Source organism: Hippopotamus amphibius, chromosome 4, assembly GCF_030028045.1.
Source record: "Hippopotamus amphibius kiboko isolate mHipAmp2 chromosome 4, mHipAmp2.hap2, whole genome shotgun sequence".
Lineage (NCBI taxonomy): Eukaryota > Metazoa > Chordata > Mammalia > Artiodactyla > Hippopotamidae > Hippopotamus > Hippopotamus amphibius.
In genome coordinates this window covers 173,849,249-173,864,103 of record NC_080189.1, presented here as the reverse complement: position 1 = coordinate 173,864,103, position 14,855 = coordinate 173,849,249, and the positions used below count along the sequence as shown (strand labels likewise).

At 48.0% G+C, this 14,855-nt stretch overlaps 1 protein-coding gene across 5 annotated transcripts in view; it reads right to left on the bottom strand.

Annotated features, from left to right (window-relative positions):
* Positions 1–1,272: 1,272 nt before the first annotated feature.
* Positions 1,273–14,855, bottom strand: part of TDP1 (tyrosyl-DNA phosphodiesterase 1) — a 74,779-nt gene continuing 61,196 nt past the window's right edge. For 4 of the 5 annotated variants that reach the window (XM_057732428.1, XM_057732429.1, XM_057732430.1 and 1 more), the window contains 2 exons: positions 8,130–8,238; positions 1,273–1,624 (listed from right to left, as the gene is read on the bottom strand). In XM_057732428.1, the coding sequence (XP_057588411.1) occupies positions 1,551–1,624; positions 8,130–8,238 (183 nt within the window). In that variant the 3' untranslated portion in view covers positions 1,273–1,550. The remainder of the gene's footprint in view (positions 1,625–8,129; positions 8,239–14,855) is intronic. The other variant, XM_057732427.1, reaches the window with a different exon arrangement.

The following is a 14,855-nucleotide window of genomic DNA, read 5'->3' as shown; positions in this document are numbered from 1 at the left end:
TGCGGGTGAGAATCACAGGCCCTTGACCACAGTCCTCTGGACACCCAGCTCAGACCGCTGGGCTCCCACTCTGGGCTGGTCCCACTGCTACATTGGCCTCTACTGCCAGTCCACCCTTCCTGTTGTCTTCCAAGGCAGCTGGGGTCATCTGATATAGGGTTTGAATGTCCTTGTAGTAGAAGACAGGGTGCGAAAAGGTTTAAACCTTACTTTTCTTACCAGTAGAATGAACTGGTTAAACTAATTCAGTGAATTTTTAACTTTTTTTTTTTTAACTTCATGTTTTTAAGCAGAACGCGAAACAAAAAGCCCCCAAAATGAACAAAAAAACCACCCAGGTAATATCCTTTACAGAACCTAATACATAAAAGAGGTGAGGGAGGGCTTCTCTGATGGGGGAAGGAGAAGGGAGGAGGCCCCCAGTTCTGCCTTGCCAGCCTCCTCCCCGTCACAGCATCCCCACCCCAGCCCACCCACCCACTCACCCCAGCAGTTTCCTGATGTGAACATCCTCAGCCTCTGAGGAACAGTCTGAAAAACTAGTATCTGAAAAAAATCTTTCAAAATTAACATTCAACTCTATTGTAAATTATAGGATGAAGCAGCTGATGACACCCTGGAAACGAGCCTCACGCAGAGGAAAATGAGGAGACTCTAAGTCTTCTGAGGAGAGGGCGATTCCTGCGCGTGAAGGTCACAGGGACCAAAGCAGGAAGATGCTCACCACGCTGACCCGGGCAGCTGGGGCCTGGGGGACGTCCTGAACCTTTATGGGCTTTGGTTCCCTCACTTGTGAATTGAAGGCATCCAATCAGTTCACCTTCAGGGTCTCTTCCGAGTGAAATACTGGTGTGCTTCTGTAGGACTCTGCGAGCTGTCTTTTCTGGACATTTGTGGAGATGGAGGAGACACCCAGCCCTGCAGGGAATGGGTGAGGGCAAGGCAGGTGGTCCGTGAGCGGGGAGGCAGCCAGCACGGCCGGGAGGGATGAAATGTCGTGTGAAGCTGTGGGGTGACAACGGCTGGTACGGCTCGTGGCGTCTGGGTTGCCGCTCCAGCCTCTGTGACACACGCCAGACTCCTTCCAGCAATCCCGAGACACACTCGGAAAGCTGAGAGGGGGCTGGGTGACAGGTCACATTCCTGCTCGGCAAAGTTTCAGCTGAATCCAGAGCGCCTTCCCCGACAGAGTACAACCCACACAAGCCAACCGTCTACTCACAAGCGCTGACGCCACTGTGAGCGTCCACGTCCCCAGGAGGGTCACTGTACATCCATATATTCTCTTACCATGGTGAAGTTTAATAGCTTTCATTCCAGAGCATAGAAAAGGGAGTTAAGAAAATATATAATTTTTTGTAAGTGAGAAAGTTAACAATGACCGTTAAAAGGATAACCAACACCTGTGTTTGAAAGACACCTTTTTTTGCAAAGAGTTTTGGAGGGAGGCAGATAAAACATTAACAGGAGTGAACACCCAGTACAAACAAGAGCATCCAATGTTTGGGGCTCAATGCCCTACACGTCAACTTCACAGTGCTTTACTGTCCTCAGGAGGGAACCCACATGTTCCCGTGTGTATCCGGTGCTTTGACATAAGGAATGTTCCAAATCCATGGCCGATCTGGGGGGAAAAATTACATGTAAGTGTAATACTTATTTGAAGAGGACTACAGAAAATCCACTCACCTGATAGGATAAAACTATTCCTGGGCCGGAGTCCACAAATCATGAAGAGCCTGTTCTGAACCAAGCCCCGATGAGAGCCCTGTTAGGTCAGAGCTTGTAGTAAAGGTTCGTGCAAGGACATGGGTGAGTGAACCTGGGAACAGGTGGAACCCGGGGTGAATGCTGGCTTGTCACTCACGTTGACAAGTCACTTCACCTCTCTGAGCCTCAGTTTCCTTATCTGTACCTAAGTCATGGAGCTGTCAGGGCGATTAGATGAGATAAAGCCATGTAACGCGTGAGACGCAGTGCTCCGCACAGAGAGAACATAACAAATGAGGGCAGCTCATTTCCTTCTTTTAAGAACCTGGAGAAACCAACAGTGACGACGGGTACAGTCAAGGGCCATTTTTCTGCTCTCAGCTGGTCCTGGTCGCACAGAACCAAGAGGCCTGCATCACATCCCTGAGATGGTTTTGTCCTGCAACTTTTAGGCTAGTGATCGATGAGGCATGAAGGTTTCTGTCTAATGACTGTAGACCAATGTCGAGAAAAGCAACATGCCTGGGAAAGGTACAACAGAAAGAAGACGTAAGTTCAAATCCTGCCTTTATCCCGTCTGCAGCCTGGGGAAGGCATTTGGATTTTGGCCTCAGGTTCCCCATCTGTGAAATGGGAACTAATTACATTGGCAACCTCTCAGGATTATTGTGAAGCATGAATGAGAGAACGTCTGTGCAAGTTCCTGGCATGTTGTAGGTGCTCAATAAATGAGAATTTTTCTTCCTTTTAACTGATGTTTTAGAAACTGAAAAAATCAGAACAAATCACTTTTATCACTCATGGCTACTGCCAGAGTCACACCATTTCAAAAGAACCATAAGAATATGGGTAGGGTGTAAATACATTGCAAAGATTAAGAATAAACCTCCAAAATATTGTCCTGAGAAATGAGAGATGGAGGGGCTTCCCTGGTGGCACAGTGGTTAAGAATCCGCCTGCCAATGCAGGGGACACGGGTTCGATCCCTGGGCTGGAAAGATCCCACATGCTGAGGAGCAACTAAGCCCGCGCGCCACAACTACTGAGCCTGTGCTCTAGAGCCCATGAGCCACAACTACTGAAGCCCGAGTGCCTAGAGCCCACGCTCCACAAGAGAAGCCACTGCAATGAGAAGCCCGTGTCCTGCAATGACGAGTAGCCCCCGCTCGCTGCAACTAGAGAAAGTCCTCGAGTAGCAACAAATAACCAACGCAGCCAAAAATAAAATAAATAATAAAATAAATCTAAAAAAAAAAAAAAAAGAAATGAGAGATGGAGCAACTCTGAAGGGTCGAGTGCTTAAACTGGCCACTTGGCAGGTGGGCTGAGATGGACCATCTCCGTACAGCAGCTGCGCAGCAATGCCAGCTGCCCAGCAATGCCAGCTGCCCTTGGGGGAGGCCTTCCTTTCCTGAACAGAGAGGCAGATGGCAGCTAGGAGGCTGGCCTGGCAAACAATGATATCTGCAGCTCCTTCCGCCGGGCCTTGCTGTTTGTGTTGAGTAATCACACAGAGCAAAAGTATGCAAAAGGCAGCTCCCAGCAGGATGTGCAGGAAAAGAATGCCAATGATGGCAACAAGCTATCAAAACCCTGTTCTCTCGCCTTTGGCCTTGAGACGGTTTGAAAGCATGAAACCACACTTGCTGTGAATTAAGATGCTTAAGAGGCAAGGGACCAGCAGGGCTGGAGACTTGACTCCCTGGCTACTTACCGGCCTTAAGAAAGCACCCACTCTTCCATCGGAAACACCATCTTCTGCGGCTGGACTTTCCCGTATTTACCCCTCTTTCCCTGCAAATTGCTCTGTTGGGTAATATCAGCTCTGCTTCATCTGCCAGGGGACACCCTGATCCTTGCTATATGAACAGCTATTAAAGAGATTCTTCACCAGTGCAGGATCTGTGATACAGACATTTGCCAGAGAGCCTGTAACTTAAAGACCACCACTGCATTTACAATGGACCCCAGAACAACTTGAGTTTGAACTGTGAGGGTCCACTCGTATGTGGATTTCTTTCAATAAATACGTACTACACCATCAGCGGTTGGTTGAATCTGGGGATGCGGAACCGCGGATACGGAGGGCTCACTATGGGACCTGAGCATCTGCGGATGATGGAACTAATCCCCTGCGGATACCGAGGGATGACTGTACTCTTTTTCCCTCAAAATTAGCCAACAATGACCAAGGCAGAACCTGGAAACCACACCCTGGCAAATCCCCCTGATGTTCTGCTTTAAAAATGAGCAAATGTCTGCACCTCCCGGGCGGATCCTTTCCCATGCCGGCTAGAAGGCCTGCCACTACCTTGGCCTCCACAAAAAGGGCCAACAGGCAGGTGAAAAGAGGGGGCTTGTGATTCTTTGGTGTCTTTTTACCCATTACTATCGGAAAGTGGCATTACCACTCACCGGCTGAGATGAAGGCCTGTTTTAGGCAATCCTCCTAAGCTGTCCCATGAGAGAACCACCTGCCTCACGACAGTCACCCGCGTATGTGAAATACTTGGTAGTGTTGGTTAGACACCAGGTACTCTGCTAGACAAAGATGAGGGACTCTCAAGTTCATGGACCAGGGGGCAGGCAGACAAGTGGGCACGCCATGCCGCTGGGATGCTGAATCCCACTGTGTCTGCGCAGCAGTTCCCTGACCAGGCTGATGTGGGAAATGCTGGCACATTCTTCTGGGACCCACCCCTGGAGAGCTCGTTTCGGTTGGTCTGGGCTGAGGCCTGGCAATGTGCACCTTTGTCATGTTCTTTTAGATCACGTTTAGTGATCTTCATGCAGTCTGTTTCGGATCTGAGGTTAAAGGGTATGAGAAAAAAAAAGAGGAAAAAAATAAAAAAATAAAAAAATAAAGGGGATGAGAAAAAGTCTTTTTTTTTTTTTTTCCTGGAGTACGATGGAAGGATTTAAAACAGGAGAGGGAATGGTCAGATGAGCCTGGCAGCAGCGTGGAGGATGGCGTCCGGGGGAGGAACGCGGAACCAGGGAGACGAAAGAGCAGCACAGTCCAGGCGAAAGTCCAGGTGAGGCCTGTGTCAGGGCCACAGCAGGAGACCAGGGAGGGGGGCAGGGAATGGAGAGGGAGAGGGGACAACCTGGGGGGCGTGGTTCCCTCTGCATGTCCCTGTGATCAGGGACTGCGTGCATCTCACATCTCTTTGTAACTCCAGAACTTAGCCCTCCATGGCTATAGCATACTGTGTAAGGGTACAGTGCGTGATTTACAATGTTGGTGATTTTGCTTTATAAAAGTTTTCTTTTAAAAACACAGTTCCAAAAAAAAAAAAAAGTGTAAACTTTGGTAGTCATCAAAAAAAATAAAAAAACAAAACAAAAAAAACACAGTTCCTACTAGTAAAATGGGTTTACTTAAGTGTAACTTTTCATGGGAGGAGTAACATAAACTCAAGGAGGGCAAGGATTTGTGTCTGTCTTGTTCACTGATCTATTCCAAGCACCTAGCTGGTGTCTGCGCACAGTAGGTCCTCAATGATAAACCTGCGGGAGAGAGTATGTAGCAAGCACTGCACGAGCAGGTGCCCCTGGAGCTGAGTCTCTGTTTTTGCTTTGTGTGTGGTCTCTTGTATTGAACAGTGATTTGTTCACAGCAGTGTTATTATTTTTTTTTTTTTAATTTTTTTGGGGGGGTCTGCATTGGGTCTTTGTTGTTGCACACGGGCTTTCTCTAGCTGTGGCGAGCGGGGGCTACTCTTCAACTGCAGTGTGCAGGCTTCTCATTGCAGTGGCTTCTCTTGTTGCGAAGCACAGTCTCTAGGTGCATGGGCTTCAGTCACTGCAGCATGCAGGCTCAGCAGTTGTGGTGCACGGGCTTAGTTGTTCTGCGGCATGTGGGATCTTCCCGGACCAGGGATGGAACCCACGTTCCCTGAATTGGCAGGCGGATTCTTAACCGCTGCGCCACCTGGGAAGCCCCACAGCAGTATATTTCTTTGCTCAGTTTTTTGGATAGTCTCCTGACTTAAAAAATACTAAACAAGATCTTACATGTGTGAGAGTGGCTTGAAAATCACTTATTCAAATGAAGCACTTTTGAAACGTTCTTAACCACTCAACTTTTCCAAATCCTCATAAGATGCCTTTTTATGGTGCACGTGACTTCCCCCATATGGCGGCTTTATAGGAAATGGTGATACTGGAATCCCTGGCATTATTCTAAACACATGCTACCGAAGCAGTGTGGAAGGTAAAATAGTAATGATAAAAATGCTCCAGTCTCTCTTGAGTATGTCTTTCAAAGGAGATGTGTAAAAAATAAAAAACTCAGTTAAACTATAGAAAACTTCTGCTTGCTGGTCACATAAAAGGTTTACCATTTTCATTACATGGTCTAAGCCACTACCTAGTTGTAAACTTTTAAGTTCCTGGGAATGCTTTTTCTACTGGAATGAAGGAACCTCAGGATATTTTTAAGGCTCCTCTATCTCTTCAGTCCTTGCTTTTAAAGTCCTTTGGGGATTAGGATTAAAGGGAGGGAGTGGAATTCCAGCCAAGGTTCCAGGCTGGGGGTGGGAGGTATAGTGCCCAAGGCCAGACCTCACGAGACTAAGCCTGAGGCTGTCACAGTTAGTCCTCCCCACCTCCAATCTGTTTATTCAGGAGAACTCAGGTTGGGGGAGGGAAGAAAAAAAAAAAAAGGAAAATGAAGAAAGGAGAAAAGACAAAGGTGCAGCAAAAAGCTGGAAGGGGGGAGAAAGGTCATCAGGTCACGTCCTGGGTTAGGGACTGTCCTGCAGATGCACCATCAACCCACTGTTACACCTGTGCTGGACACTTTAGCCCATATCTCAGTCACTTCAACGGTGAGCTATGCCCACTCAGTTTCTCATTTTGCAAACAGGGACACTAAGGCCTAGAGAATGCAAACCACCACCCAAGGTTACTTGATAAATTACCAGGCTGGCCCGTAAACACGGCAGGGATCTAAGGCCGTGTTTTCCATCTGTGGGTTAGGGGGTGGGGGAGAGCGGCCGTGGATTCCTTGAGATTCTGATAAAACCTCTTGCTAGAAAAATGAATATGTGTGAATTTACGACACATTTAGAGGACCTGACACATTCAGAGGACTCAGAAAAATGTACACGGCTTGGAAGGGAACAGGAATGCCTTCAGAAACAGTATCCACACGACTGATGGGAGCGAGATGAAGTCGCCTGTGCGAGGCCGAATAAACTGTTAGATGTGCCAATACAATCTGAGAAACTGGGGCCATCAGAAGGGCAGGTTTGGTGCACCACAAAAGCCAAAAGGGCGAGTGAGGGCAGGGAGGTAGCCAGAACCCAGCCAGCATCGTTCAGGGAAAGAAGGGACCAGCTGGGGCAAGGCTGATTCCGTGAGGGAATCCGAGATTTTGGAATATTAATGGGGTGATGTCACTAAAACTTCCAAATCAAAACCCAAATTTTCCCTGTTCACATTCAGCATTTCCTCAAAAGCCGCAGATTATAAAATTTGGCTACCTGAGCAGGCCTCTACCCTCCAGGGGAAAATACACCGGCTGGCCGTGGTGATATGAGAACCTGCCATTCTAAATTAATAAACTCCTCCCGACTACATATCTCCTCCAGGGTGAGCTTGGTGAAGTGTGAACTCGCCTCAGAGACAGATTTTCTGAGGCTGAGAAGAGCCGCCCTGTGGCCGGTGGGGCTGGGATGGAGACGATGCCACCTATCCCAGCCAGCCTTCCTCCAAAAATACTGGGAACCTGGACCAACACTCCACTGACTTTCTCTTGTGGAAAATACCTGGTCACTGCCCTTAAAGTCCTCATCTAGTGCAGCAGTTTTCAGAGTGTGGCCTGGGGACCTACCTTTTAAGGGAGTCAGGGAGGGGGAAAATACCTGCAAAGTCAAAATTACGGTCATCATAACATGAAGCCATTATCTGCCACTTTCACATGAGGGTACAGAGGCTACACGGCATGTGTGATATCACAAGGGAGCAGCTGTGAGAATCCAGCTACTAATCTAGACAGTAAAGGGGTCTGCAAAAAGGTAAACAATGCCATCTTCCAGACTAACTTCTCTTGGGCAAGTCATTTTACATATTTTAAAATATATAAATGGGCTTATTATTACTTCAAAATAAGTTAATAAACATTTCAAAATGCACTGGTTTTAATTTCTGACATGATAAATATCAACAGCTGTAAAAACCCATGTAAATAAAAGCTCTTTGTGGTCCTCAACTCATAAAAGTGCAGAGGGGTTCGGAGACCAGCCAGCGTGAGAACTGCGGCTCTGGTGGCCCCACGCAGGGCAGCGAACCTGCGCTTCAGAGCATCCCACGAGCCAGGCTCCCACTGACAGCCCAACCCGACGGCTTTCCTTGGGCGCTGCTCATTTCTGTCTGGTACACACACCCACGGTTTTCCTTCAACCCTGTCTCACCTTTACTTCCATATAGTTCTGGAGGCAGGTCGTACGGCACAGGGAAGGAGGCTGTTGGCTCCTGGCTCCCTGAGAAGAATTTCTGTTTCACTCTGAAACTGTCCAGGCCCTGTAGACATACAGAATCTATAAGGGCATCTCATTTTCTGGAAAAAGATCTCAAGATGCAATTATATTTTTATGGTACTCACAACAAAATTCAGAACTGTTTTTGTTATTATTTCAGTGCTATTTTCTGATATTCACTTGGTCAAATATATTTACAATACCCCCAAAATTATCCTTTCCTAAAAACAAGAGAGGTCCAAATGTCAGGAAATAAATTATAGCAAAGTCTGTAAACATTTAATAAAGGATATAAAGACATAAAAGAAAAACAATTTTGGATGTTATAGCCCATTTCTACTAACCTTTGCATGCAGAAGCAGGAAGGGTGTAGAAGACACTGTATAAAAATACCTCGGAATACTTTCAATATTGCTATAGTAACAGGCTGCTCACTCTGGTGAAGAATAAAAGTTGCTTTCATGTATAATGAAAGTGTCCAGTATAACAGGATAGGAATGCAGTGAGAACTCCTTAAGACCCACCTGACCGAAGGTTCATCCCAAGAACTCCAGAACAGGCTCGTATTAACCCTGGATCTCAATCAGGGTGCAAGTTTAGGTGCCACACCCAGGCCGAGGTACACTGCACTGCCTTCTCACACAGGGCCTGCCCGGTAGTGCGGGTGCCTGATGTGTCGGCTTTGCCCTCCCCAGGCCTCCAGCATCCATCGTCTCCTGGCTCCTTCCCGGATGATCCTGGCACTCTGTTTCTGCCTCATTCCTCTGGCCACCCATCCCCACACGTATCCATCCTTCTCATCCTAAATACCTACGTGTCAAACAGTGCTAACGTCTTAGGAACCCACACAAAGAGCTAGGACTACAGTTCTTCGGAGGACGCGGTAAGCGTCCGGGCTGTGTGGACCTGGCCTTTGGGCAACCTGAGTCGAGTCTCTGAGGTGGTGTTTTCGGGCTGTGTGAACGGCTCACACGTGCATTCATTCATCCCATGCATTCTCTCTCGAGCCCCTCTTTTGTGTCAGGCGTGGGTGCTGGGCACTGAGTGCACTGGCGTCAGAGCAGTCATCACGATCCCTGTGCTCGTGGGACGCACAGTCTCCTGGAGAGACACCGACAAGTGCACTTACAGAAGTAACGTAACGACAACGTGTGATAAGCTCTATGAAGAAAAACAGAGGAGTCCTAGAAGAGAGACCCGCAGGCCTGTCTTAGATTTGGGAGGCAGCGGTGCTCAGCGGAAGCCTCCCTAAAATAGTGACATTTTAATTAAACTCTGACAGATGACTAGTGTCTGGTCAGGTGAGAGTGGAAATGATGATGATTCAGGAGGAGGGAACGGCATCTGCAGTGGCCCAGAGGCAGCAAAGAGCTTGTGTGTGCCGCGAACTAAAAAAGATGGTCACAGCGGGACCCCGGCCACTTTATTCACGAGGCCTCAATTTCCTCATTTGTAAAACAGGAATAATAAGTTTCTGGATGCTATCATATTAACGTTTCTCACTTCAACACCTAGCACAAGTCTTGATGCATAGTTGGTGGTCAAGCAATGTTGAGCTGCAAAAATGGGATTAAAGTACCTTCCCTGCTTACTTTATAAGCGTCTGTATAGAAGCAAATGCAACAAGCTACACGAAAGTGCTTTGTGTGGGTGAAGACCTACAGGAATGTAGAGTGTGACAGCACCGACTGAGATGGTGGTTAGTAACGTGATAGATGCCGGGCACAAACTCTAGGCAGAAGAGGAAGAATGACTTCTTGGGACTTCCTAGGTGGCACAGCGGTTAAGAATCTGCCTGCCAGTGCAGGGGACATGGGTTCGATCCCTGCTCCAGGAAGATCCCACATGCCGCGGGAAAAACTAAGCCCGTGCGCCACAACTACTGAGCCTGCGGCTCTACAGCCCGTGAGCCACAACTATTGAGCCCGCATGGCACAACTACTAAAGCCTGTGTGCCTAGAGCCTGTGCTCTGCAACAAGAGAAGCCACCAAAATGAGGAGCCCATGCACCACAATGAAGAGTAGCCCCCGCTCGCCGCAACTAGAGGAGGCCTGTGTTCAGCAATGAAGACCCAACACAGCCAATAAGTCAAGAAAGAAATAAATGAATACATTTATTTAAAAAAAAAAAGAAATGACTTCTTGCCAGGGGCAGGTTAAGGCTCTTGTAGAAAATATTTTTGCTGGGCTTTGAAAAATTGATATAATTTTGATAAACGGAGAGCTGGCAGGGCACAGCATCAGGGTGAGACCGACACAACCGAAGGCAGAGCTGGAAAAGCACAGAGCTGGCATTGCAGGGGGACGGTGAGGGAAGAATGCCGAGGAGGAGGGCTGGGAACACTGGACAGGAAACGCAGAGCCAGACTGGGGAGGGCTTTGAATGGACGTGGAGGGGGCATCTGTGGCTTCTACCTGTTTAATCGGGCCCATCTCCTGGCCACAGGGACGCGGAGGGGTCTCATGTCCTTCAAACAGAAGTGGGCGTTAGAAGACCTGAACCCTGATGATGCGGCCCACATCCCAGGATTCAGCCCTGCCTGAAGCAAGTTTGAGCTGTTTATCCTTCACTTACAACCCAGGCTGTCACAGGACCATGGTTAGACTGTGGCCTTTCCTTTGATATACAGTGAGGAGTGGCAGGTTTCTGAACAGCGAAGTTCCACCGTAAAGGCAGACAGGCACAGACGGGAGCATGGATGGGACTGGGAGTTGCTAGAGCCCGAAGACCAGGAGCTACTGCAACAGGAATGCGAGGTGGATTAGAGAGGGTAACGGGGACCCGAGTGTAAGTATCTTCACAGCAAAAGATGAGATAAAAGTGAGGTGAATTTGGATGAGAGAGAAAGACAGAAGTGGATCTGAAAGAGGCTGAGGGAAAATGTAATAAAAATCAGGACCAAAAAAAAAAAAAAAAGAAAAGAGGGGGCACTTCCCTGGCGGTCCAGTGGTTAAGACTCCGCGCTTCCACTGCAGGGGGTGCGGGTTCATCCCTGGCTGGGGAACTAAGATTCCTGCACGCTGTGAAAGCCAAAAACAAACAAACAAACAAACAAACAAACTAGGGCCACTTCAGGGCAGGACAGAGGAGGAAGGGAGCAGGGAGACCCAGGACACAAAGACAAGGACTCTGCGGCCCATCCCTCCCCAGACGCCCCCCCACCGCCATCCTAGCTGGGCCCCCCCCCACAGGCAGCGCGGGTGTTGCTCCATAACGTCTTACATTCAACACACCCTGGATCTGAGGACAATCTTGATACTCTTTAAACGTGCATATCACTTAATCACTGTGTGACTCTAGGCAAGTTACTTAACCTTTCTGGGCCCGGGTTTCCTTACCTATTAAATAAATGGCTATAGTGAGGTTAAGTTATTTTGAACCATGACTGGCAAGGGGATGTAAATTCATATAATATCAGCATATCCAGGATGGTCTCTGTGATGTAATTACTCTTACTGAACAGAGGAGGAAAGAAATCTGGATAGTTGCCCAAGGGCCATACAGCTGTGATGCGCTAAGGCCAGAAACGGAATCCCACCTTTCTGATTTTTGGTCCTATGTTCCTTCCACTAAGCAGAAAAATGGTCTCACATTCACCCACCAGGAGCCAAGATGAAGGAAGAATTTCTTGATAATTTAGGAGGCAATATTAAGACAGGCCAAGACAGGATGAACCAAATTCTGGAAACCCTGACTCTTGACTTTTTTAAAAAGAAAGAGGCCAGAGGTTGCGAACTGACACCAATTTAATGATGATCAAATATTGATACTTTATGGAGCTTCAGGCAAAAATGACTTCCTTCTTATTAAGCTCCTGGCTCACTTGTGTTCTTTCTCAAACACACATGGCGAGGGGTAAGAGTCTTTATGGCCTGGACCCAGATCTGATGCCCCACAGTGCCATTCTGTGGTGGCTGATTTCACACACAAGAAGCTTTGAGCCAGCCACGTCTGACAGGAAGCAAATTCTTTTTTTTTGAATGCCACTTCTGATCCAAATTCTAGGGTATTATATATATAAAAAAAACAGTACCACTTTCCCCTTCAATCTGGATGTCAAATAATTTGAGGCTGTCTTCTAATTATCATTATTTATATATCACAGTGGTACCACGTGGCATTTTACAAAACAGAGGAAGGCACCCTCCCAGGCATGGACACTTAAAAGACAGTTAAGACAATACATTTATAAAACACCAGGTGAGAGGGTGGACACGAATCACCATGAGAAATCACTGACTTTTCCCTTCATCAGTTTTGGGAGGGAAAGAGCTGGTTCTCACTGTGACAGATCAGGTTTAGCAGCTTAGCTCAATCACAGAGGCTCAAATTTCAGTCAGAGATGTAACTTATTTGTTAGTTGCATCTAACCACTGTAGCATCCTCAAGCAGTAAAACCCTAGGCAAGGCATCAAATTTTCCTGCGTAAACAGTAATGACAGATGAACCTTCTAGAAGGAGCACATTTAATCAAAGATGCGCTGATTGACAAGGAAGTGAGTTACAGGAAGGTGGCTCTCTTGCTCTTCCTGGAGTATACGATCAACTGCAAGTGTCTTCAAGTAGGGGCTTCCGAAGAGCTTCGTGGAGGAGCGTAAACCTAGCAGGGCCGAGAGGGATGGGTTTTTGAAAAGCAAGGAGCTGACTGTGCGAGTGTGGAGAAGGGCATTCCGGAAGGGGAAAAAGTAACAGCGTGACATCACGGGTGTGACTTCGAGATTCAGGTTCATCTGAAACTCAGTCTCTGCCTTCACCTTCTGCTGAATGGCTTGGTCTACGGGCTGGTTTATGTTCACTGTGACCTGGGCTCGGCACTTGCTAAGTACCAGGCGCTGCTGTAAACACTTTACAGGTAACCTCTCTTCATTTTCCAGTGATCCTCTCCTGTCCCCATGTCACAGCTGAGAAAAGGAAGTCCGCAGAAGTAAAGGACAGGCTGAGTCTAAGCGCTTGCAAGCAGGACCACAATCAACTCCATCCTCTTTCCTTCATTTTGGTTCCTATAGATCTGAGGTCCCTAAACCTTCAAACTCCCTGCTCCAGGAGAGTTCCCTTTCTTGGCCCTTAGGATCTCTCCAATGTATTCTTCTACATTCTGTCTCTTTCTGAATTACTTTTGCGTTTCTAACTGAGCAAAGAGCAGGAGTGGAGGGTCACACAATTAGAAAACGGTCGTTGCTCCCACACCCCACCTCACCCATAAGCCGACAAGCACCTGCGGGGGACGGGGCCCTGGGGCAGGTGTGGAAAGTGGGGGAGAGGAGCTGGGGGGCATGCTGTTCCGGTTCACCGCGGACCTTGCTGTCACACAAAGGATACTGGATGTCACCTCCCAGACCAAAGGTTTAAAGGCAGAGAAATACAGACCCCGACAGGTGGGCAGAAACACAGCTTCAGAAGGAGGGTGGCAGCCGAGAAGGGGGTAGATGGGATCAGTCAGCACAGGAAAGGGAGAGACAATGACCTGCAGCAGCGGCAGCAAAATTTATGCCCCGGGGACTGGCCTGGCGGCCCAGTGGTTAAGACTCGCGCTTCCACTGCAGGGGGCGCGAATTCCATCCCTGGTCGGGGAACTAAGATACTGTATGCCGCGCAGCGCGGCTAGAGAAAAGAAAAGGGAAAAAGAAATCTGTGCCTGGGCAGATGGGATAGGATGTGACAGCAGAATGTGGACGGGTCAGTGGCAGCAGTGGAATGTCAGGATGTGGCTCTATTAGCTGAGTGGGAGAACATGAGAGGTTACAAAGAAACGCCACCTGCCACAGTGTTGCCCAGCTGTGGCCTCCTGGGAAACCCTGAGAGCCCGCGGCCCGTGGGCTGGGTCCAAGGCAGGTTGTCAGAGGGGGTGTGGGGAGGATGAGGGGAGGGTTAGGGTGGTGGCTTCACCAGAAGAGACAAAAGAGATGGGATTTGGTTGAAGCATTGTTGACTCCGATCGCAGGAAAGAGAATTGGCTGATTCAGGAGCAAGTGCACCGGGGCTGAGCAGGGCCTGAGGTGGATCTCAGCCCCGGGACATGGGCAGGGATGCTCAGGGTACCTTCCTCTCGAGGAAGGAGTTTAGGACATTGATCCATGGTTCTGAGATGGTTTGTGCATTATTCCCAGAGGTAGGAGGAGTTCTAGACACAAAGTGTTGGGCAGCCTAGTCAGCACCTGACAAATGTACGTGTTCAATAAACACCAAAATACACCAAGTTCACAGAGAGAAAACTTCTATCTCCCTGAAATACTCACAGATGCCTGAGGGTTTGGAACACAGCTGCTGGTCTTTGAAATCATTAGGTGATCTTTCCTATATTGAGAAATTTCTGAACCTAAGTGAATTAGCCTAATCTAAAAGTTAAATACTCCTAAATTAAAGGGACAACTCAAAAAACAGTATAAAACTGATAAGTTGAATGTTAGACCCTAAAAGAACAGTCTTCAATTAACAAACATTTATTAAGCACCTACTGTGTAGCCACAACAGCCAAGTGTTGGGGACACAGTCAAATGTACCTTGACATTAATCCCCGAAGCTCTTGAAAGTGTTCCCCGTGCAAGGGAAAGCTACCGACTCCATGCTCTATGGCCAGTTAGATCCATCTTAAAATGATGTGTTTACTGACATTTAAAAGCAGTGGGAAAAATGGGAAGAAATCAATATTTGGTTACTGA